This window comes from Typopeltis vanoorti, chromosome 26, assembly GCF_054136105.1.
Source record: "Typopeltis vanoorti isolate ZY-2024b chromosome 26, IOZ_Tvanoo_1.0, whole genome shotgun sequence".
Classification (NCBI taxonomy): domain Eukaryota; kingdom Metazoa; phylum Arthropoda; class Arachnida; order Uropygi; family Thelyphonidae; genus Typopeltis; species Typopeltis vanoorti.
The window spans coordinates 32,492,580-32,518,487 of NC_143574.1; the positions used below are offsets into that span (position 1 = coordinate 32,492,580).

General features: G+C 38.7%; 1 protein-coding gene across 1 annotated transcript in view; it reads right to left on the reverse strand.

Moving 5' to 3' along the window:
- Positions 1-25,364, reverse strand: part of LOC150092465 (uncharacterized) — a 195,787-nt gene extending 170,423 nt beyond the window's left edge. The window contains exons 1-2 of the mRNA XM_090414868.1: positions 25,227-25,364; positions 8,002-8,036 (exon numbers count right to left, since the gene is read on the reverse strand). Of these exons, the coding sequence (XP_090270994.1) occupies positions 8,002-8,036; positions 25,227-25,364 (173 nt within the window). The remainder of the gene's footprint in view (positions 1-8,001; positions 8,037-25,226) is intronic.
- Between the last annotated feature and the right edge of the window lie 544 nt (positions 25,365-25,908).

Here is a 25,908-nt window from a genome sequence, read left to right on the forward strand (position 1 = left end):
GAAGTCCTCATTCAGGTCACACTTTGCACACACCCTCCTTCAATCCACCTTAAATATCCATAATTTATCTACGTAATCAAACGAATATATATAGCACACCTCACATTTCACGAAATGACTGAAATCAAAATTAAATTCCTGCAAAGACAAAACCTCTGCCATCCTTCCTTTGCCAGTTACTCTAATAGGCTCTAAGTTTAGTGATTTCTTAAATAAATTTGAATTGAATTAATTGTGCAATTTCGAATAATCGTCTCTATGAAATAATTTTCACTAAATAATTAATCATTCAGTGAATTCAATGAATAATGAATCAATGATTAATGAATACTAGTTTTGTTTTGTAATCACTAGTATGCCAAACTTTGATGTGAACCTAGATGTTTGTGAATGTCTAATGAATCTTCATGTGCCAGATCACCTGTCTTCATACAGCTGACCTAAAATGTTCTTAAAAAGTTACTGTGTTTGGACTCTAGATTAGGGTCTGGGATCATTTAATCACTGTGCTTGTAGTGAAGTGTGTACACATCAGTAATTAAATGGATATGAAGTGTCCATTGCACTTAAATAACATTGGGATACTCTTGAAATAACATAAATTATTATTATTATCACTATCATCAGACCTCCATTGAGTCAAGACTTGTGTGTGTGTGTGTGGGGGGATCCTACTGTCACACACAACTCATCATATGGTGCCTTAATTGCATTCACTGTCTTTGTACATTTCCTGAGCGTGTGCAGAGACAGAGACAATTGCCTCTCACTCCCAACACAATATCTCTACATACTCCTAATTCTCCTCCTCATGCAACCTCTTTATCCTATTCACTGGATTCTGGAAATTACATTTCCTTAATCATTGTTCATACTCAACATACTAGAGACCAGAAACTATCTTTGCCAATTATTTCTGGATCCTATCCAATATATCTTCATCCCACTGAAAATCACCAAATCTGCATACAGTAATCCATATGCAACATGATCAAAGCATTATACAATGGAATCATAACCTCCTTACTTTTACATATCAGTGTCTTCCAATTATCTGCTGTGCTCATAATTTTAGCATAGAAAGGTTAGATCCTGTCAACCATTATACTAGATTTCTCATGTCCTTTCCTCAGTTGTATGTTCTGCATCACAGCTTTGCTTCCTGAAAATTTAAAACTTTACACTTTGCAACATTGGACTGGTAACTCCACTTACTTGTCCATTCACTGATCTATTCAAACTTACTTGCAAAGGTGCATCTGCTCTCATCCTCATTATTTCTTTCTAACTTTGCATCATCTGCAAAGCAACTACACATTACCATTCAAACCAGTATCATGAACATACAAAGTAAACTGACTGCAACTGTTCCAAAACAGACCCTTTGGGTACATCACTAGTGACTTCTCATTATGGGATATCCTCTTCTATACACAATTTCCTGAAACCTATCAGACAATCTCCAACCAAGGGCTTTAATCGACTATCCAACCCCATCCATTCAGATTTAATTACTAGCATGTCTTGTGGAAATCTATCAAAGGCCATTGCAGAACCTAAACATACCACTGTGTATGCATCTCCTTTATCCAATGCATTTGTTGCCTTGTTATAGTAAGCAAGTCAATTGCTAAATATGCCTTTAGTAAACCCATGCTATTCATCAAGGAGACTGCTGCTGCTATCGGTCCAATTTGGAACTATTATTTTTTCAGAAATAACAATGTATACTAAAATATTAATTATTAAAACTTGAGTTAATACTTTCCTATATTTCAGCAGTGGTACATAGCTGAGGTATTGGGAGGAAATATGGCTTTAATGACATCTAAGGTATCTTTGAATTGGACATTAGTGAATAAAGAGGAGACATCAAAACTGACCATTATATCAGTGTATTGGAGTGTGAGATTTTCTATACTGGCTTTAAAGTGGGCTACGTTTTTTATGCGTGAAGGTATGTTGCCAATATATGGTATGAGTACTTTGGCTCAATGTTTGGCTAATTTGTATGTGGGCAAATCAATGCCATCCACAATGGGACTAATGGCACATTTTGTTTATGGATTTTTGGTTGTATGTATATATGGGAAGGGGGAGGGGTCTAGAGTTATAAGATTTTAGTTTGTTTGTGACTTCCACAGGTCAAGAGGTAGCCTATTTAAGAAGTCTATAAAGTGTTCTGATTTGTGTACTATTGGGATCATAATCTATAGGGAAGTAGGTAGAGCAATCCAGAAGTAAGGAGGCAAACTTACTTGTTTAATCTAATTGGTTTAAAACCACAGTGACATTTCGCTTATCTGCTTTGGTAATTACTGTTTTGTTGTTGTTTTTAGTTTCTTGCAGAGTTTTAAATTGTTTACTTGATAGGTAGTTTAGCATGAGCGAGTACATTGGCTACATCCAGACTGATGTTGGCAATATGGTTGGAAGGCTGAGGATATCATTTTACTTGGATCATTATTTCTTCTTCCGGAATTTTTTCGGGTGCTAGTGCATAGTCATAGCTATGTTTGAGTGCACTAATTGCTTAGGGTGGAGGAAGGTAAGTTTACTACTATATTAGGGAGTAGTTGAATCTTGGAAGCTGAGTTTTTTGGCAGGTTTCATATTTCTAAATGTGCTGAGATCATATTCTTTGAAATTCTTTGTTTGCTAAAGTGTTTGAGATGATGGAAGGGATCATTCAAAGGCCAATGTTCAGTGTCTTGGCAAGCTCTTCTTCTAATATATGGATATCTTCATTAGTATCGACCAGAAGAATGCAAATGGCAGTAATATGTTCCCATAAAAGCGAAAAGCTAGTGAGCTTGTAAATGTGGAGAGCCTGCAATGAAGTAAACTGGCAGAGGCGTAGCTAGAGGAGGGAGGAGGGGGGGTCTGCCTGGGTGGCACTTCCTTACTCCATCGAATCTTTTGAATGATAAATATAAATTTCAACTAAATCATGATCACGATGACATTAATAAGGAAGAGTTCCTTGTTGAGAGAAAAAGACTTCAGAGTTTTACTTCTGTTTGCTGCTATGCAAGATGAAACAGAGACATGGAAGGACGGTCGCTGTGAACTTTTGCAGTTAATTCTAAAATACAGTCTTGAGAACTCATTTCCAAATATTGTAATACTATTGCGAATTTTCCTCACAATTGCTGTAAGTGTTGCTGATTGTGAGAGGAGTTTTTCTAAATAAAACTGATCAAGAATTACCTACATTACTATGAAGTAGACTTCGACGATGTCATCGACGATTTTGCTAACAGAAAAGCAAGAAAAATAACATTTTAGAATGTTTGGAATTAAAGTTTAACTTCAAAAATAAACACAGTGTTTTCATTTATTTCCCTATATGTCATTTTGACTTTTTGTAGTATTTTTAATGTGTATTGAGAGGAGCGAAAAACTCAGTGACCACCCCAGGTGGCAAAAGTTCTAGCTACACCACCTGTAAGCTGGTGTTTCATTTTCACCCAGTTCTGGATAACATTATCCCAACAGCATTTTAAAAAGGCTCACCTATTTAGTCATATGAATATCTTCAACTTCAGCTTGCTATTCCCTTGAGTATGATGGAATCTCCGTGGATAATAGAAATTCTAGTATATAAGCTTATATGTTTGTTACTCATAACTATTATTTTTCTGGAAATAACAATGCATATCAAAATATTAATTATACAAACTTTAATACTTTCCTATATTTCAGCAATGTTACTTGCCATCATCGAGGATCAAAAAACAATGATATGTTTATGCATACTGAGCAAATGAGGCTGAGGTAAGGCAACCAAAGTTAGGCCTATAGTCCTAAACGATGTCCCTAGTGGGCTGAATTGGATAGTCCTGTTTGTTGGGCTGAAGATATTAGGATGTGTGTTTCCTAATGGAAGCATATGTCCTAAGATACATTCAGGGATGAGGCAGATTCAAGGAATAGCCTTTAATGTCTGCATTTGCTGTAGTGTAATAGTGGCCTTTTTTCCAGTGTATCCTGTGGGAGGTGTCCAAAACATGGTCAGCAAGTTCTAAGTGGCTGCATTGATAGAACTGGATATAATTCTTGTGTTCAGAAATTCTGATATTGCTGTCCTGTCTGTTTGGCTATAGTAGGACAGTTTACAAATGCAAGGGACCTAGTAGGTCTAGGGAATGTGGCTGGTTGGAGCAGAAGCCAATTTCTTATGAGGTCTCTAAGGTTGTATTTCCTTTGCATAGGTTGCAAACCGTCTACAACAGACAAACAGGCAGGGCAGCCAATATCAGAATTTCTGAACACAAGGACTACATCTGATTCCACCAATATAGCCACTCAGGACTTGCTGACCATGCTTTGGTCACCTGCCACAGGATACGCTGGAAGAAGCCCACTCTATTACACTGCAGAAATACAAACATGAAAGGCTATTCCTCGATTTTGCCTCTGCCCTGAAAAACTTTTGCGAGGAAAATTCGCAGTAGTATTACAATATTTGGAAATGAGTTCTCAAGACTGTATTTTAGAATTAACTGCAAAAGTTCACAGGGACAGTCCTTCCATGTCTCTGTTTCATCTTGCATAGCAGCAAACAGAAATAAAACTCTGAAGTCTTTTTCTCTCAACAAGGAACTCTTCCTTATTAATGTCATCATGATCACGATTTAGTTGACATTCATATTTATCATTGAAAAGATTCGATGGAGTGAGGAAGTGCCACACAGGTGGACCGCCTCCTCCTCCTCCCTCCCATAGCTACACCTTTGCCAGTTTACTTCATTGAAGGCTCTCCATATTCACAAGCTCACTAGCTTTTCGCTTTTATGGGAACAGATTGCTACCACTTGCATTCTTCTGGTTGATACAGAAGAATGCAAGTGGATGGGATGCAGAATTTATGCTTGGTGAGAATATATTGTTGGAAGTAGAGGAAATAAGAGATCTTGGGGATATAGTGGATAAGAATCTAAAGTTTAGGGGACACATCATCAAAATTGTGAAGACAACATGAAGGCTTCTGGGAATGATGCAGAGGACACTGATGTGTAGAAGTTGGGAGATTCTTGTTCTCTTGTATAAGGCTTTGATTAGGCCACACATGGACACTTGTGCACAGATTTAGTCACTGGGTTTTCAGAACAATGAAGAGATGTTGGAAAGGGTCCAAAGACGACTGAGTAAGGTAAGTAAGGTAGTTTCTGATAAACAATCCCTTACCAACTTGTAGAGACCTACAAGTTGGTAAGGGTTTGTTATAGGATCAATGCTGGAGTAGTTCTACAGAAAATAGTGGGAGATCAGTGGAGTACCAGAGGTCATCCCTGGAAACTGTATAAAGAGGGTGTGAGTAGGGTACTGAGAGGCAGGTTTTTTCCGTGAAGAGTTGTGAATGATTGGAATGCCTGAGAGTGTGGTGTCTGCAAGGAGTTTGAATGTGTTTAAGACATGGTATGATGAGCTGTGTGTGTGATAAAAGGACCTCCCAGATGAGTCTTTCACTCCATGAGGTCTTTGGGTAATAATAATATTAATAATAAGAATGATCACTCTCTTTTCATTTGTCTATACATATCCTTCCCACTGCTCTTGATATTACCAGGTCTTCAGCAACATCCAACAATTTAATCTTGTCTGCCTTTATCTCACACCATACTGCCTTTTTTGCCTCTTACATCGTTACTTTGAATGTTCATATCTTCCCTGCAAACATCAGCATCACTCCTCCTACCTTCCTGTCTTAATGGCAAAATTCATATTCCCCTCCCCTCTGTTCCTGTCAAGATGTTATTCTAATCCAACCGTGTCTCATTTATACCAACAGTTGCTTTCTGAATGAACTTGACCAGCGTAACAATTTCATTCCCCTTATAGATACTTATAGATATTCAGATACTTCCTGAATTTGTAAACAATATTCTTTTTTGGCTTTATAACAAGTCTCACTGATACCACTTACTGGGCATGACTCCATCATTCCAAAATATTCTACCCTCTCCTTGCATCCCTGGCAATCTCAATCCTTTCTTGTCTTCTCACATCTGCTTTATCCAACATCCACCTTTTTCATGCAGTGTCTCCCCTTCCTCCTCATTGCCCTTTCTGTCTTGTGTTCCTTCTCTCTCTCTCTCTCTGTCTTTTTCTCTCTCATTTCCTTCATTGTGCCACTTACCTTTCCATTCACAAACTCTCTTACTCTACTTTCGTGCTCTTCCACATCAGTTCTTGCTTCCTCAGATTTTCCATTCACCTCAGTCATTACTCTCACTTCTAGTAATATTCTCTCCAGCTGACTCATGGCAAAATCATTTAAATGCAGTTCATCTCTCTTATACAGCTCCATCCATCCATTTCTGAAATTCATACCACACATTCTTTTAACACTTTGAAATATATCAATGTATTTTATATATTACATCCATATATTACATCCATAACTATTTAGATAGTTAAAATTAGAATTTGTAGCATTGTTTCAATAGAGATAATCTGTTCATATATACTCATGTTATTAACATGCATTAGGCTTCTAAACATTCAAGGCAGGAAGCATCATAAAAAACTGCATTTTGGCTAACTGCGTAAAGAATTATTTTTGGTAAGTTTTTCATACATTGTTTAATTACTTTCTTGTCTTACCTTGTAAATGTTTATCTGGTCGATATTACACTCTATTTTTCATCGGATTGTTTGATATGTTTTCCCTAGTGTTGCAATATGTGCAGCCGCAAACACTTGACATACTTGTCTGTTTGCTTACTTGGGAAAAAGGATTAAAAAACCTAGCTTATAAAATTGCTTGGTATCTTTAACATAATATATACCCAAGGTAATACACACACATATATATCTATATATGTTAAAGATACCAAGCAATTTTATAAACTTGGTTTTAATCCTTTTTCCCAAGTAAGTAAACAGACAGGTCAGTCAAGATTGCACCTACTAAGGGAAAGTGATCAAAGCTTACTCTGCCTTTACCATGAGTTGCCTCAGACCTGAAAATACTTCATGCGCAAACGTGACTGACCTGTCTGTTTGCTTACTTGGGAAAAAGTATTAAAATCAAGTTTATAAAATTGCTTGGTATCTTTAACGTATAGTATACCCAAGGTAAAAACTTTCTACATCTTTCTCTCATCCTGATATTTTTATTTAATAAGATCAAAGCACCTTGTGACAACTTTTATAGGTAAAATTTATAAGTTCTGCATTACTTCAACCTTGGCATCTCAGGGTCTGGCTCCCACTGACGAGACCTCAGTAAAGGTCAAAAGCAGTCTGAGTAGTGGCCCTTCCCTTAATGCATAGCAGCATCATACATGTCTGCAAGGAGATGTGGTTTGCATTAGGGGAGGTACTAAGGGAAAGTGATCAGAGCTTACTCCACCTTTACTGCAAGTTGCCTCAGACCTGAAAATACTTCAGACGTAAACTTGATTTAACTGTCTTTGCTTACTTGGGAAAAAGGATTAAAACCAAATTTATAAAATTGCTTGGTATCTTTAATGTATAGTATACCCAAGGTAAAAACGTTATATATATATATACACACACATTGTTTTAAACCATCAAGAGCAAGGGCCTCTCTTTTTAAACCACAATATAAATTTTTGGAATTCCTATTTACATTTTTCATTTTTTTTATTATTACAATGGACATAGATCAGCTGTAATGTTTATTGGATTATTTTCAGTGTCTGATTAAGTTCCCTTCATCTTAGTGTGTTTACACAATTAACATTCTATTTATTGGGAAAATAATTTATTTACTATTATAATCAATTTTTTTTTTTTTTAAGTGAGAGTAGGACCTCCCACAATGAGTTTCTCTTGACTCCATGGAGGTCTGTGGATAATAATAACAAGAAGGAAAAGAACAACAACAACAAAGAGTAAAGAGACAGGAATTAGAGAAATTGAAGAACAAATATAAAGTACTCACAAAAATTCATATTTTATAATAACATCTCTTTAAAAAAAAGTAATGAATGTTTTATATTTAATGCAGATATTATCAGAAAGATATACCTCTTAAGGTCATATCCATATTTCTTACATTGATCCTGAAATAAAGACAAATATATTTCACTTTTTTAAATAAAAAATTTGATTTGTTTGAATTGTTTAATCATTTCTTAAAATATTATACCTAGAAAATGAATACACAAATATAAAATTAACAGCATTAACAACAGTCTTTGCCACACACAATTAGATGATAGTATGTGGCAAAGACAATACCAGGTGATAATTTAGTGCCTCAGTAGCTTAGTTGGAGGGACAATGGTATGTTGTACTGTTTGATTGGAGAAGACCTAAATTTGATTCTAGTCATTATGAGAGGAATCTATGTCTATGAGAAGAAATCCATGAGAGGAAAATTACCATCATAATACATAATTTGTATTATTGTGTTGGTTAGTGGTAAATGAGTGGAATAAGCTGCCAGAGTGCTGCCCGTAATAATAATAATAATAATGTGCACCACAGTAGAAAATTATTTATTGTACAAATATTTTGTCTCACATATTGTAAGACATCATCAGTGAGAATGGCCTGGAACAGCATAGAATTGAAATCTCAAACAGTGGGATTGGATGGGAAACACAACAATGAGTGCTATAACCATATTTCATCAATCAAACCTTAACTGCAATGACTGCCTTATTATCCCTGAAGTTTGAGGAACTGTTATTCTCAACAGTATTAAATCAATATACCTTAAATCAATAATCAAGCAATATATTTCAAAGTGATTTTTAATTGGTGAATAGTCCGTTTTTTTCCCCGTTTTTCTACGTTTTTGAGTGCTAAATTGTTTCTGTGAATACGAGTGTACTTCAGTGGTTGTTTTTTGGAAGTTAGTTGCTGTCGCGATATAATATATTTTGGATACCGTCGGGAATCAAATGCATATAAGGTGGAAGACAAAATGAAGCTAAGTTTTCATTACTGTATTTAGTTATATTTCATTTTATTTAGTGTACTTAAATGTTTTGTTTGTACTTTTTTTTTATTTATTTAATGGAATTTATTAATTGATTAATTAACGATTACGCTACTCGGCAGGTAAGGAATGATGACGGATTCAGCAGCAGTTTCAAGTGGCATATCGCCAAGTCCTCCGCCATTTAAGAACTCAATTATTAGCAATATCATAAGGGACTTTGTGGCATGCAGTACTTGCAGCATGTATGCGTCTCGGGAATTAGATATGTGGCTTGTGAAAGAGAGTGGAGAGCGTATGTGCACAAAATGGAGGCAGTGGGAGGAAATAAGTGCATTAGAAATATTAATATCCGACCTTGTTGCTCCAGGAACGGGGAATGAATGTAGAAAGACAAGTAGTGTGATAGGGGAGAATGAAAAAAATATATATATAAATGAGAAAATAATAGTTGATACTGTGGAAGGCGTGAGTGACTGTGAAAGTTTAGGAGATGGTTTTGTTTGGGAGAGTGAATTTAGATTAAGAGTGACTGACCTGCAGAGGGAGATAGATGAGTTGAAAGAGGAGGTGGAATGTGTTGTGAATGAGAGCAGAAGTATGAAAGATAAGATTAGGAGAATGGAAGAGATGAATGCAAGGAGAATCAGAGTAGGAGAGAGAGAGAATTTAGGGAGTATGAGTGAGAGGTATAGGGGTGCTAGAAGAGGAGACAATGGAAACAGTAGAAGAGAGGGAATGAGAGAGAGGTATGGGAATGCTAGCAGACGAGAGGATGGAAACAGTAGGAGAGACGGAATGAAAGAGATATATGGAAGTGCTAGAAGAGGAGAGAATGGAATCGGTAGGTGAGATGGAATGAGAGAGAGGTATGGGAATGTTAGAAGACAAGAGGATGGAAACGGTAGCTGAGATGGAATGAGAGAGGGATATGGAAGTGCTAGAAGTGGAGAAAATGGAAACAGTAGGAGAGAGGGAATGAGAGAGATGTATAGGAGTGCTAGAAGAGGAGAGAATGGAAACAGAAGGAGAAGAGGTATGGGAATGCTAGAAGAGAGAATAGCAGTAGAGGAGAGGGAATGAGAGAGACCTATGGGAATGAAAAAAGAGGAGAGAATGGTAAGAGGTGTGGTGTATGGCGACTCAATGATCCGTGGTGTTCAAGATAGGATGCGTGAGGAGTGTTTGCCAGGAGGAACAATAGAAAGGGTGGCTATGGCAATTAAGAGAGGTGAAAGGGTAGATGAGATGATTGTGATGGTAGGAACGAATGACTTGAGTGGTAATGTAAGTCGGGCAGTGAGAGATATGAGGTTTTTGCTTGAGATTGTATGGAAGAAGACAGAGAGAGGAAAAATAGTGTGTGTGTTGCCTAGGTATGATAATGATGAGCTGAGCAGAAGAGCAGTGATATTGAATGGCATAATAGCGAGAATGTGTGACAAGAGAGGACTGGTATATGTGGATGCTTGGAGTGTGTTTGAGGAAAGAGAGGAATTGTATGCGAGAGACCGTTTACATTTGAATGAGGAAGGACGTAGGCATCTGGAGAGATTGCTGTTCTGAACGAGTCAGTGTGTCCCAGGGAGGATGATAGCAGGGGTGGCCTCTTGTGGGAATGGATACTTGGGAGAAGGGAGATAATGTCATGTAGCGCTGAGCCCAGTGGAGTCTAGAAGGGATAATGCTGGATATAGAAACAATGGCATTTATATGCTTTATACTAATGCCAGGAGTATCCGGAATAACGGAGAGGAATTGGTGGTGCAGATAGCATCAGCCGGGCTAAAAATTATTGGGATCACTAAGACGTGGTTGACAGAAAGGGATATAATAACAGGAATAAAAGCTGCTGGGTATAGCATTTTTCGTCAGGATAGGACGGGAAAGCTTGGTGGTGGGGTACTGCTTATGATAAGTGATGACCTATGTCCTCTAAGAGTGGAGGCTTTGGAAGGAAGTGAGTCAAATGATTTTGAAAGCATATGGTGTGAGGTAGAGGTAGGCAAGACAGGATATTTAGTTAGGTGTTGCTACAGACCCAGGAGCAAGGAGGATGGAGACCAGGAGATGTTTAGACAGCTAAGTTTGGCAAGTGCAAGAAGAATGATTGTTATGGGAGATTTTAACTACAGTAGTATAAATTGTAGAGAGGAAGATGCATGTAGCAATAGTGGAATGGAATTTCTAGAATTCTTGAGGGACAAATGTCTTAGGCAACATGTAACAGAAGGAACAAGAGGTTCAAGTGTTTTAGATTTGGTTATAGCATCAGAAGAGTTGATAATAACTGAGATGACATCTCTTCCACCAGTTGGAGAGAGTGACCATATAGTTTTGACTTGGAAAATGAATAGACATGAAGGAGTATCAAAGAGATGGGAACTTATGTGGAATTATAATGCAGGTGAGTATAATAGTCTTAGACGTCAACTTCGGGAAGTTTTATAGAGGGAGGAACTGGAAGGCCGTGATATCGTTAGTGCGTGGGAAATTTTGAAAGAATATTTGTTAGCAGCAATGGTAAGTTGTATACCACGAGTGAAGAAGAGGACACAATTTGGCGTAAAGTGGATGACAAACAATATTAAACAAGGATTGCATGTGAAAAAGAGGCTATGGAAGAGATATAAGGAGACAGGTGAAGAGAGGATTCATGGAGAATATAAGACACAGGCCAGAAGAGTGAGTAGTGTGGTAAGGAAAGCGAAACTGGAATATGAGAGGAGATTGGCCCTAAGATCCAAAGAAAATCCTAGGGAATTTTTTAGCTATGTGGCCAGTAGGAGGAGAAATGACTATGGAAGAATGATATTGTGGGATAAAAATGGGAATAGAGTGACTGATGCAGAGGACATAGGAGAATTGTTCATTGACCACTTTATTGGAGTATTTCATCCTGGAGGAGTCAGTTTTAATGCTAGAGGGATAGGGCAGGTTCAAGGTTTAGAGGTACAGGAGGAGAGTATGTTTCAGATACTGAGAACTCTGGATGTCAATAAAGCTTTGGGACTGGATGGTATTTCACCACGAGTTTTGAGAGAATGTGCTAGGGAACTGACAGTGCCTTTAACCTGGCTTTTCAATGAAAGTCTAGCTTCGGCAAAGGTGCCCAGGGAATGGAAGAAAGGTAAGATAGTGCCATTGCATAAGGGTGGTAACAGACTCGAAGTGTCTAATTATAGACCAGTCTGTGTGTCATCAGTAGTTGTTAAGATCTTGGAGAAAGTAGTGAGGGACTGTATACAGCACTGGGCAGATGAGGGTAATGTTATCTGTGAGAATCAACATGGATTTGTGAAAGGACGCTCTTGTTTTAGCAATATGCTAGCCTTTTATAATAAAGTTACAAGAACATTAGATGACGGAAAGGTATATACTGCAATTTTCTTACACTTAGCAAAGGCATTTGACAGAGTGCCACATGATAAGCTGATATTTAAGTTGCAACACATGGGTCTGGATGTCAGATTGGTCAACTGGATTCAGGATTGGCTGTCTGATAGGTATCAGAGAGTTGTGTAAGGTGGAGCAGTTTCAAGGAGACAGAAGGTTACAAGTGGGGTCCCACAGGGCTCAATACTAGGACCTATGTTGTTTAACCTTTATATCAATGACATTGCCAGTGGATTGCAAGGGGATATTCAGTTGTTTGCAAATGAAGCGAAGCTGTAAAGGATTATTAGTAATCGTGCAGATGTGGTAGCCCTGCAAGAGCATTTGAATAAGCTAGATAGATGGGCAAATGAATGGGTGATTTCAGTTTAATGCAGCAAAATGTAAGGTCTTCAGGTTTGGGAAACATCGATGGGATGCTGCATACTCTATGGGAGGAGTTATACTGGAGGAAGTTGGGGAGACAAGAGATCTGGGGTTGATGATTGACAGAAACCTGACGTTTAGGGGACATATTGCAAAGGTGGTGAAGGTAACACAGAGAATTGCTGCAATTATGAGAAGGACACTGACCTGCAGAGATAAGAAGGCTATCATTCCGTTGTATAAGTCTCTGATCAGACCACACTTGGATTATTGTTCTCAGTGTTGGTCCCTAGGATTTGAAGGGGATAAATTAACTATGAAAAAGATACAGAGACAGATGACAAAGATGGTCTCAGGACTTTACAAGGATAGTTATGAGAATCAGCTGAGGGAATGTGGACTGCAGAGTTTGGTGGATAGAAGAAGGAGAGGTGATATGATTGAGACTTTTAAACTGTTGAGAGGTGTTACAGGGTTGACACTGGGGAGTTCTTTTACTTGGTTGAACAGCGAGAAGGAGTGATGACAAGAGGTCATCCCTGGAAGTTACGAAAGGAAACTGTGAGCAAGAGGGTGAGGAGTGGTTTCTTTGCATGGAGGGTGGTTGAGCCACGGAATGCATTGCCTGATACGTTGGTGAGGGCGAGAACGGGCAATGAGTTTAAGGAGTGGTATGATAGACTTTGTGTTGCTTAGCGGTAACCTCCCCTCGATGAGTCTTGACAGACTTTATGTTCTTAGGAAGGACCTCCCACGAAGAGTCTTTTGACTCCATATAATAATAATAATAATAATAATAATAATAATATTATTTTAACGGTATTGAGAGAATGTAAATTGCCCAGCCTGATGGCTCGGCAATTTACATTCGGGGGGCGGAGGTGTGATTGTGACATATAAGCTGATCAGGGGTTGTTATCAGGTTGACATCAAAGATATTTTTCATAGAATGGGAGGGGGGGTAAACCAAGGCACCCTCACTGGAAACTGTATAAAGAGGGTGTGAGCAGAGGAGTGAGGAGGAGGTTCTTTGCATGGAGAGCGGTTGGTTAGTGGAATGCATTGCCTGAGTGTATGTTGTGAATGTAGACACATTGAATCAGTTTAAGCCATGGTTGAATGAGCATTTTGTAAGAGACCCACGATGAGTCTCTGACTCCATGGAGTTCGGATAATGATGATGATAATAATAATAATAATAATAATTTATTTTAATTATCATTTTAGTCTAATAGTTTAACTTAAAAAACATACAACTGTAGGTATATGGGGATCCTAATTGAAGGCATACACTCTGTACTTTTGTTCAAATTCCTCCGTTGTTCTTTGCACACACACTGATGTCTTATATGTAAGACATTATCAGTGTGTGAACTAATCTACTGTCATATGTGTGTGAGATTGTATAATTATCAATGATGCAAAGATAGTCCAGAAGCCACTTATTCTAACCAGAATCAATGATAATCTGTTTTTAACTGTTTCTTAATGATTCTTTGAATAGCAAGGACATGAAATATCTTCCAATTCCTTAGTTCTTGTTCTAGAATGTTAGCGTGTTATCAAGTGCTACGGCATGGTTGCAGTTCAACTAACCTTACTTGCTTGACATATGTCTATAAAGCTATCTATGTAAAAGTACTTTCTTCGAATATTCTGAGGGATGAAATTACTGAGATTATGGATAAAATCCCTCTATTTCCATAATAAATAAAGGTTTGTCAAAGTTAAAGAAAAATGTCACACCAATCTCATGACTGATCTGTAGATGCTTTGTGATTGTGGGTTTTAGATTTTTAGGGAAATTGAAAAAAAATTCAAAAAGCCGTCTAGTGTGGAATAGTAGATAACAAGATGAAATACACATTTGGGTAATGCTATATGCCAGAGGGAGCAAGGGAATATATGCATCAGCACAATGAGTGCAGTGTGAGTAAATATTATGTAAGACTTCACCTAATGAAATATTGATTGGAAGGGAGAATGATCACAGGAGGGAAAGGAAATGCAATTTATACACCTACCTAAAAATATATAATTATCCATGACAGCATGCAACAAATGGCACTTGGAAGTAACTGAAATTTAGTCTAATTTCATCCACTGGAAACATTAGGTCCTGATTTGGGAAATTGCTAGACAGAATTTTAAGTTAAGAAATGATATAAGTAGAATTACAAGGCAGACAATTATGATAAATTGAAGAGCCAGCTGGCAGCATTGCAGGATATAAGACTTTAAAGGGAAGACATATTAGCAGTGCATGGGAAATCGACAAGGAGTTTTTCAGAAAGCAATATCAGATCAACCCAGAATTTGAAGGATAAATTAGGCAGGAGTTACACTCATGAGTAGCATATATAAAGAGGCATCTGCTCAGCAAATTCATGAGACTGACTCATGGAAAGGTAGACAAAAATAGATTATAAGAGAATGACAGCTGATTAGGCCAAAGAAAATATCCAACAGTTCTTTTACTATGTGATATGTAACATGAAGAATGACTATGGAATGAGTGTTGATGGTGGGGAAATAGCAGACACAAAATAGCTGACTCTTAGCACTCATTCAGCAAGGGTGTAACATTCAGGCAGAGATACTGCAGTGCCAGGTGTGACATTTGGTGATAGGAGAAAGAGGTTGGAGGTGCTAAGGATACTACACAACCTTAATTCAAATGGGATATCAGTATGTGTTATATGTCAATGTATAAGGGAACCTGCAACTTATTTGATCAAACTGTTTAATTTAACTGAGTTTTTTCGCTTGATTATATTATAAATTAAAGATTCCAAGAAATTATATTCTTGGTTTAATCCTTTATTCAAGTGTAAGCAAACAAAGTTTGCACATGAGAAAACTTCACGACTGGACTACTTGTATATAGAGGCTAAGGACTTCACATCACTTGCCTTAGTCTCCCATATGTTGTGTCAATAGTGTCGCGATTAGAAGTAGCGGTGTGTGTAAAGAAGGCTCCTGTTTCAGATAAGTTTTTTGGAATAATTAATTGCAAATAAGTAGATGTTTATGAGTAAGAGTTGCTGTAAAAGTGGTGTGCTTGCAGTGTTTTTAGTGTGTGCGTTTGTTTAAGTTTATTTATGGAATTGTTAAACTCACAGCTTAGTTTAGTAACTGACCCAGGAAAGATGGCAGAGGCTTTGTCTTTGCAGGAATTTAATTTTGATTTCAGTCATTTGTGAAATGTGAAGTGTGCTCACATTTCACAAATTTTCATTCAATTATGTAGATAAATTATGGATATTAAAGGCGGATGGAAGGAGGGTGTGTGTGTGTGTGTGTGTGTGAAGTGTCAGCTGATTGAGGACTTGATGAGTGATAACATATTGGTAACTGAAAGTGTTAGGAGTGAGAATGCGACAAGGAGGAGGATTGTTCATCAGATAGAAAAGAGGAGTGGTGTAAGAGATCAGCAAAAAACTGATAAAGAAAGTTTTGAAAAAGCAAATGAGATAAACTTAAAATCTGATAAACTTAACAATAAATAGTGAGAAAGATGAAAATGATACGAATGTAGCAGAAGTTGATAAACAGAGTGCAATTAAAGATTGAGTGGTGAGCAGCATTGACTGCAAACAAATGTGTATGGCTGTCAACAAAATTGAGAGATTGATTGAGAGCAAAAATGTGAAATCAGATTTGAAAGCTGAGTTGTTTAAGATGAGGCAAGAGATGAAACAGATACGGAGTGAAATTAAGAAAACTGTAGAAATGTACAGAAGAGTGAAAATGATGAAATTGAATGATATCAGTATGAAAGAGGTAAGGAAAGACCTGCAAGGTGTTGTATGGGGATTTGATTATTAGAGGTGTGATAAACAAGATGTACAAGGTTTGTTTTTCCTGGAGGTAAAATGAATAGAGTCCTTGAGGCTTGAGCAGTAAGATATGAGCAGTAAGCGAGAAAAAGAGTTGATAGTGGTAATAGGGATAATTGACTTCACTGGGAACAAGGAACACATACAATTGGATATGAGGAAGTTATTGAGACAGATAGAAGATAATAGCATGATGGGAAAGGCAGTCAGTGTGTTGCCCAGGTATGAGATTGTTGAAATGAGATATTGAGTGAAGTCTGTGAATGTTAATGATGAATTAAATTGTATAAGAGTGATGGACTGCATTAGAATGATTCTAGTGTGAGTCATTTGGAGAAACTGGTGCTGGAAGGCAGAGAAACGAGTCTAGAGAATGAATCAGATCAAGTAAGAACCATGTGAAAGAGAGAGAGTATGAATGAAGAAGTGAGTAGCATGAGTATAGAGAATGAGAGAACAAGTGTGCAAGACAAACAAAGAAATGAGGAGGATCAGGGTAGACAGAAAACACAGCATAAGAAAGGCTGATGCTCCAAGAGGACGTGAATACATGTGTAGACAAAAAAGGAAAGAGGATGACCTGGGATCAAGGTTAAAACAAGAGTTGGATTCAAAGAATGTTCTAAGATGAAAAAGGAGAAAAAGAAATGGCTCAAGTTTAGCATGGGGAAGTTAAAACTAATAAATGGTATCAGTGGAATTTGTTAAAGATCCAGGAATGAACTGGTATATTTGTATACAAACGCTAGAAGTGTAAGAAACAAGGCAAATGACATGGTTGAATGAGAGGATATCCTAACAGGAATAGAGATGGAAGGTATGATGTGTTTCGTGAATATAGAAAAGGTATAAATGGAGGGGGGAGTGCTATTGATTACAGAGAAAGAGTTATGTTCATATAAGGTAGAGATGCAAGAGGTAAATAGTGCCAGGCTTTTGAGGCAGTATGGTGTGAAATAGAGGTTAATAGAATGAAACACTTAGTTGGATGTTTTTAATGACCAGGTAATGTGGATGGTAGTGAACATGAAATGTATAATCAAATTATCCAAGCAAGTAAGAAAAGGGTGATCATTATGGGCGATTTTAATTATGTCAGTATAGACTGGAATGATCAGATAGCAACTGGAAGTAAAGAAAATCAGTTTCTTGAAATTTTGAGGGAAACTACCTCATATAGTATATAACAGAAGGCACATGAGGACTTAGGGTCTTGAATTTGATCATCTCATCAGAAGATTGAATTATAAATGATGTGTCAAATTATCCTCCAGTTTGTGAGAGTGACCACGAAGTGATTATATGGGTGGGTACCAGCAGTGTGAGGACCTCTGTGAGGAGAGGCCATATGTGGAACCACAATGCTGGTGATTATGAGGAACTCAGGAGACAGCTTGAAGGTGTAGCATAGAATGAGGAGTTAGATGGAAAGGAGATCAGTGCAGATTAGGGGATATCCAGGAACTGTCTAGTAGATGCAATGTATAAATGTATTCCAAGGGTCTGAAGGTTAAATAATGCAAGAGCGAAATGGATAAAAGAAGAGATTAAGCATGCAATACAGAGGAAAAAGGCATTATGGAAGGAACATAAGAGAAGTGGTAAAAATCATTTCCATGATGATTACAAAGAACAGTTAAGAGGTTGGCTTGGTTGGTACGGGTATCAAAAGTGAAGTATGAGCAGCAGTTAGCTAATAAAGGCTAAAAGAATCCCAGTGAGTTCTTTTGATATGTAGCCAGCAAAAATAAGAATGATTATGAAGGATGACATTGATTGGAGAAAATGGTTAAGAACAACTGCTTTGGAAGATATAGTTGAGATACTTAATTAACAGTTCATAATAATCTTTCATTCTGTGAATGTGACATCATGGAGTGATTGGAAGCAGTTGATGATGGGGAGAAGAGACTGACTGTTAGTGAGCAAGAGTTATATGTGGAATCAAGCAAACTTGATGTTAATAAAGCTGTGGGACTTGATAATATATCACAACATATTTGGAAGTAACGAGCCTGGGAGTTGGCATTTATCTTGACATATTTGTTTAATATGAGTTTTGCAGTGGATCGAGTTAGTTCCAAAGGAGTGAAAGATTTGCAAGATTGTGCTGCTTCATAAGGAAGGTGATACAACTCAATCATCAAATTATAGGCCTATATATGTGTGTCAAATGTTGTGGTTGAAGTGTTGGAGAGACTTGTGAGAACTAATATCCAGAATTGGGTTGGCAACAATAGTGTTATCTTCAATGAACAGCATGGAATTTCTAAAGAGAGATCATGCTTTAGTAATCCACTTACTTATTTCAATAAGGTGACAGCTTCATTGGACAGAGGAGAGGGATATACAGTAGCATACTTCAATTTTGCAAAGGCTTTTGATAGATTACAGCATGAGTTGATAATCAAACTAGAGATATTAGATTGGTGCAATAGATCGGAGATTGGGTATCTGATAGGTATCAGCAAGTTGTGTATGGGGGAACAATATCCTGGAAGAGGAAAGTCACCAGTGGTGTGCCTCAGGTCTGTTTTCAGGCCGTTGCTGTTTAACCTGAATGTTATTGATATTAAGAAAGATTTGGTTGGGCATGTTCAGTTGTTTGTGGATAATAGCAAATAGTGAATTAATATAAATATTTAAAAGCAAATGACTTGATGCTTACATTATGCAGGAGGAGTGGTGTGGAGTTTGTGGATGTGTGGAGTGAGTTTGACAGGCAAAAAGATTTATACAAGAAGAATGGTTTGCATCCGAATGGATTTGGTGTTTGGACACTGGAAAAAGTGTTGTTGAATGAGGTGAAAGTGAATGTGTAGAATCCAGGAATCTAGAGCTTTCAGGTAAGTTGTTGAGTGGATATGCAGACATCAGTCAGGCACCTGAGTGTAAGAATGAGTATAATATGCCCAAGTTAGTACCACTAGTAACAAACCAGAATGGGATAGTTAATATAAAGCATCAGGATAGGGATGACCCTAAAGGGCTTTGTACTTATGTACGCTAATGCCAGGAGCATTAGGAACAAGCAGGAGGAATTTTTGACAAACGTTATTGGCATTAGTGAGACATGGCTACTATTGGCTTTCCCTTTTAGTTGTTTCTGACCATAGGTGACTTTGTTGCCTACAAGCTACTCCAAGTTTTTACAGGGTAGTTCACCATTGCTTTCCCCAACCCTCCAATTTTATCTAGGCTAGGGACCGGCACATGGCTGGGACGTATTCACGACTGTATTCGTATTCCATGTGTGTGTTCACGAGGCCGATTTGCCTATTCTGGTGGACGAAAAACCTGAATTTCCAGGTGAAAAAATCCCTCCTACCATATGAGACCCGCTAACTCACACTTAGGCAAAATAGATCAAATAAAGGTTCTTCACATCACTGACGGGAATCGAATCCAGGTCTTTCCAATCAAAGGGCTTCATCTATACTGACTGAGCTACCGAGGCTCTCATGGCTACCAGAATATGATATACTTAGTGGGATAAAATATGAAGGGTATAGTGTGTTCAGTGAGAATAGAGAGAAAAGAATCGGGGGTGGGGGGGAGTGTTATTGATGATAGCTGATGAACTGCAACCAAAATTAGTATCATCTCCATAATGCAACCATGATGGAGATGATACTGTCTCCATCATTTTTTCCATTCCCTGCTCTATATCAGAACAAAATATACAGTTGGGCGCTGCTATAAACCAGGCGATGGGAAAGATGATGGAGATAGTATGCAATGACAAATAGATTGAATGAGTGGAGCACAGGTAATTATTATGTGGGATTTCAACTATGGTAACATAGATTGGAAGGAGTTGTTACTAATAATTTCATAGTAAACTCGTAGTAAAGGTGGACCAAGCTCTCATCACTCCTTGTCTCAGTATCTCCCATAATGCCAAGCACATCCCCTTGCAGATATGTATAATGCTATGCATTAAGAGAAGGGCCACTACCCAGACCAGTTTCGACCTTTATTGGAGTCTTGTCAGTGGGAACCAGGCCCAGAAGAGGTAATACTAAGGAAGAAGCAATGGAGAGGTCGTATTTACTTATATGAGTTGCCAAAATGTGTACCACCTTATTATTAAATTACTCTGGATTTAGAGAAAGATGTTGGAAGTTTATTTTCCACTTGGTCAGATTATAATAAATTTAGTTTAATCCTTTATCCAAGTGTAAGCAAACACAGTTTGCTCCTGAAGTATATATCTTCAGGACTGAGGCAACTCATAGTAAAGGTGTCATAAAGCTCTCATCATTCATTGTTTCAGTATGTCCCATAATGCAAAGCACATTTCCTTGAAGATGGGCTTTGTATAATGCTATGCATTAAGGGAAGATTTTGGCAACTTGTATAAGTAAATATGATCTCTCCTTTGCTTCTGCCTAAGTATCACCTCTTCTGGGTCTGGTTCCCACTGATGAGTCCCCCAATAAAGGTTGAAACCGGCCTGGGTAGTGGCCCTTCCCTTAATGCATAGCATTATACATATCTGCAAGATGTGCTTTACATTATGTGAGATACTGAGACAAGGAGTGATGAGAGTTTGGTCCACCTTTACTACAAGTTGCCTCAGTCCTGAAGATACTTCTGGTGCTAACTTTGTTTGCTTACACTTGGATAAAGGATTAAACTAAATTTATTATAGTCTAACGAAGTGGAAAATAAACTTTCAACATCTTTCTCTAAATCCAGAGTAATTTAACAATAAGGTAGTACACCTTTTGGCAACTCATATAAGTAAATATGACCTCTCCATTGCTTCTGCCTTAATATCACCTCTTCTTGGTCTGGCTCTCACTGACGAGACCTCAATAAAGGTCGTGTTGTGTCGGAAAACGGGCTGACTCACTATCCGTAAGCCAATTTGTTTCCGACCCAACACAGAGACAATGAAAACCTAAGGATGCTTATACTTCCAGGAACAGGGCTAAGGGAGTACTGTATATATATTCACTCAAAGGTATATCAACTCAACCGAGATTATTAATATTAAATAAGCTAAGGAAATCTGTGTTTAGAACTAATATTGTCCTGGTAAAATAAGCAAAGGAAAACTGTGTTTCAGGACCAAAATGGTTGTTTTTAAATGTGCTTAAGAGATCTATGTTTTAGAACCTTGTTAAAACAGTTCAGAGTTAAGGTGACCAATCAGCCGTAGCAAAATATGTGACGTAGTCAAGGAAGCGAATTCTTCTAAAATGGAGAAAAAACATCGAAACCGCTCCAAAAGAAGCACAGACTCCACAACATCGGAGTCCAAAATGGAGGTGGAGACCTTCTCTCACAGACAAGAAAGTATCAACCACAGAATAAAAAAACTTACTGGCTCCCAGTTTAACTTATATGATTATAAAGTCGACCATAAAAAAAATAATCAGATTCAAGATCAAGAACATTAGCCACGAGTTCGAAATCCTTTCAAATTCATGTGCAAAACTGAAAACCAGCCTGCAGGAAGCTGGATACTCTACCTCCCCCCCCCTACAGATTGACGACTTGGTAAGATACGTGAAACAACTATGTATTTGGTAATTGGTTTATGGAATTAACAACGCATATAAAGTATATTAATTAAAGGTAACTTTAATGAATGACTTCTATATTTCGGCAACGTCACATTGCCATCTTCAGGAACATAAAGATATGGTATGTGCACTCAGGAACTAACACAAAGCAAATGAGGAAGAAAGTAAGAAACTAATATTGTTCCTAAAGTCCTAATGGTGCCCTCTTGTGGGCTAATTTGGTAGTCTTGGCAGTTGGGCTGAAGTTCTCATAATGAAAATCTCCCAAATTTGGGGCAGTTTCATGCACCCAAATTTGTTGAGGTTAGGAACGTTTTTTAGAGCTGCTGAAGATTCTTTGAATAATCTTTCGTATTTAAACTTGCTGCGATGAATTATTTTTGTTTTCTTCCAACGAATTTTATGGTGGGTATGGTCTGCCAGCCCAGAGCGGCTGTACTGGTGAAACCGGATGTAGTCTTGGTGTTCTGAAATCCTGATATTTGTTGTTCTGCCTGTTTGGCCAAAGTAGGACAATTTGCAGCTGCAAGGGACCTGGTATACACCAGGTAGGTCTAGGGGAAGTGGTTGGTCTTTTGTAGAGCAGATGAGGGATGCCAACTTTTTATATGGTCTGTAACAGGAAGTAAGGTCATATTTTTTGAGGATATTGGTTATTTTCTCAGAGGTGCCCTGGATATAGGGGATGGTGATAGACATGGTGTAATCTTTATTGTGGAGGGAGGGGAGTTTGTAGTTTACAGGTTTTAGTATTTTTTGGATTTTTTTGGGGTTATAGACATTGGCTAAGAAAGTGTTGAGGATGTGGTTTAGTTCAATAGTCAGGGCCTTGTCATCTGAGCAGATTAATTTTGCCCTGTTATATAGTGTTTTTATCACCCCATATTGTTGTGAGGGGGGGGATTGCTGGTGAATGTATCTGCCAGTGTGGGTGGGTTTTCTGTAAACAGAGAAAACCAAAGATCCATCAAGCTGGTGGGTGATTAAAGTGTCTAGGAAGGGGAGGGTGTTGTTTTCCTGTTTTTCTAAGGTGAACTGGACTCTGGGGTGTTGGTTGTTTAAGTGTGCTAGGAAGGAGTGGAGTGTGTCTGAGCCATGTGGCCAAATAGCAAACACATCATCCACATAACGAAGCCAAATAGTGGGTTTTTGTGGAGCGGAGTTTAAGGCTTTCTCTTCAAATGTCTCCATAAAGAAATTGGCCAAGGGTGGGGAAAGTGGTGAACCCATGGCTGTCCCCTCTATCTGTTTGTAGAACTTTCCTTGCCAAACGAAATAGCCTGAGTTCATTGTGAACTGAAATAGGGCTGAGATATCGGGAGGAAACTTGGCTTGGATTGAGCTCAAGGGTTTCTTTGAGTGGGACATTAGTGAATAGGGAGGAGACATCAAAATCTGGGAGACTTTCATTATGAGAACTTCAGCCCAACTGCCAAGACTACCAAATTAGCCCGCAAGAGGGCACCATTAGGACTTTAGGAACAATATTAGTTTCTTACTTTCTTCCTCATTTGCTTTGTGTTAGTTCCTGAGTGCACATACCATATCTTTATGTTCCTGAAGATGGCAATGTGACATTGCCGAAATATAGAAGTTATTCATTAAAGTTACCTTTAATTAATATACTTTATATGCGTTGTTAATTCCGTAAACCAATTACCAGTTATGGCTAACCAACGTATAAGTCTTGTTACTAGAACCACGTATTAAAGACCTAGACCGGGTTTAAATTACCTAAAATACCGTAATGTAGCCACTCCCCCTTCTGTGTTGCATCCCTCAACATCAGAGGGTTCCGTTCACGATCTAAACAGCAGGAGGTGTGGAATATTATGCAAGCACATAACATCCGGCTCTTAGGTTTCTGCAGGAAACACACTTCTTCCACTTTAAAGACATGCAGGAACTGAGCCATAAGTACCCGGTCCAATCATACTGGAGTTTCAGCACAAATGCCACTGGCAGGGTCAGGGTACTTATGCTGCCCCCCTTCCTTGGAGCCTTCCATAACATCCAGAGGGATACAGAGGGGAGAGCCTTGCCATCGACTGGAAGTACCGGGACTGTACCACCGGGTACATTAACATCTACGCCATGGCAGGCCGACCATCTAGGCCTGCATTCTTCCAGTCACTACACAACTATATATATGGTGCACATCATGTCATTTTGATGGGGGACTTCAACTGTGTGGCAGACCCGGCCTACAATAAAGTAGGGGGAAATCCCAACACAGGTACTGCTGGCTACAGAGAATTGGAAACCACCTTAGGAATCTCTAATTGACAGACATCTGGAGGGCTCACAACCCCCTACTGTCGGGATTATACTTGGACAGGCCGATGCATCGGCACACAGATCGACCACCTTTATCTATCACCATCCCTTGTCTCCAGAGCCGAGACAATAAGACACGTTCCAGTCAACTATTCCATCTCGGGGCCACAAATTAGTCTTGCTCAGGTACCATCCTTTAGAAGTTGTAAATGTTGGTCTGGGCCTGTTCTTGGCCAAGCTCAATCAACTGTGCTCTACCTGGAGCACCGCTGGTTGGGACTGGGACGCCTGGGCATGGCTTAAACTTACCATCAAAGAAAATATGAAAAAATGGGGCCAGGAACGTGCCTTCTTTAGAAGAGCTCGGCTCCGGGACCTTTACAAGGAGAGGAGCTGGTTCGTGGCCAGCCAACGCCAAGGCTTTCCATGTCACAATGCCATCCATATCATTAATCTTGACATTGCATTGGAGAAACAAAAGCAGGTGGATGAAAAGAACATGAAGGTCCGTCTCCAACTCTGCTTGGAAGACAGGCAATCGGCTGCCTGCTATAACAGGCGACACGTCAACTTCCGGCAGGAGCGAACCATCATTAACATCACCAAAAGCGGGTGTAGTCACACCACTCCACCTATCATCATGAATGCCTTCTGGGGGTACTACAGTCAACTCTATCAAGACAACAGTGCCCCCAAGGATTACTCCTGTTGGAACATTGAATCCTTCCCTGCGCACACCCAAGCAGGGTTGGATGCACCATTTACAGCGGCAAAAATAACATCAGTTTAAACAGTGCTGTACAAAGAAATCACCTAGGCCAGACGGATTAAGCACAGAACCAAGAGGCCTGGGACCACATCCTCCCTATTCTTGTGGCAATATTTTACATCTACCTCACCACCGGAAACATGCCACGAGAATTTATGGAATGCCATACTGTCTTCATCCTGAAGACCAACAGGAACCCTTCCATCATCAAAAACTGGCATCCCATCAGTATGTCGAACATAGACTATAAGATCCTTACCCATGTTCTCAACAACAGACTGAAGATCGGGATGAGGTACATCATCAAAAGGACACAAGTGTATTGTGTTCCTGGTCCATCGATGGAGTTCAATCTCATCCTCATCCGAGAAGTGCTACGTCTGGTTAACATCAAAAACTATTTTATGGCATTGTTGACTATCGATCTCAACTGAGCGTTCGCAGAGTCCAGCATTCCTTTCTCTTTAACATCTTGGGGAAAGTTGGGTTCAGCAGTTGACTCCTTGACATCATCAGAGGGGGCTACAACAACAGCTCTATTCGCCTCCTCATAAACAGACACCTATTTGACCGCATCACCATCCAGAAAGGGATCAAACAAGGGTGACCTCTCAGTGCGCTGCTCTTTGCTCTAGCCCTTGAACCATTCCTGCAGGCTGTGAACAACTCTCATGCGGTTAGAGGAATTCCACTTCCTCCCACCACGAATGATTCCAAGGTAATCATCTATGCGGATGACATGGTGGGCACTCTTAGGGACAATGGCTCCACATTAAACTTCTATAATATCCAAGAGAAGTTTAAAGT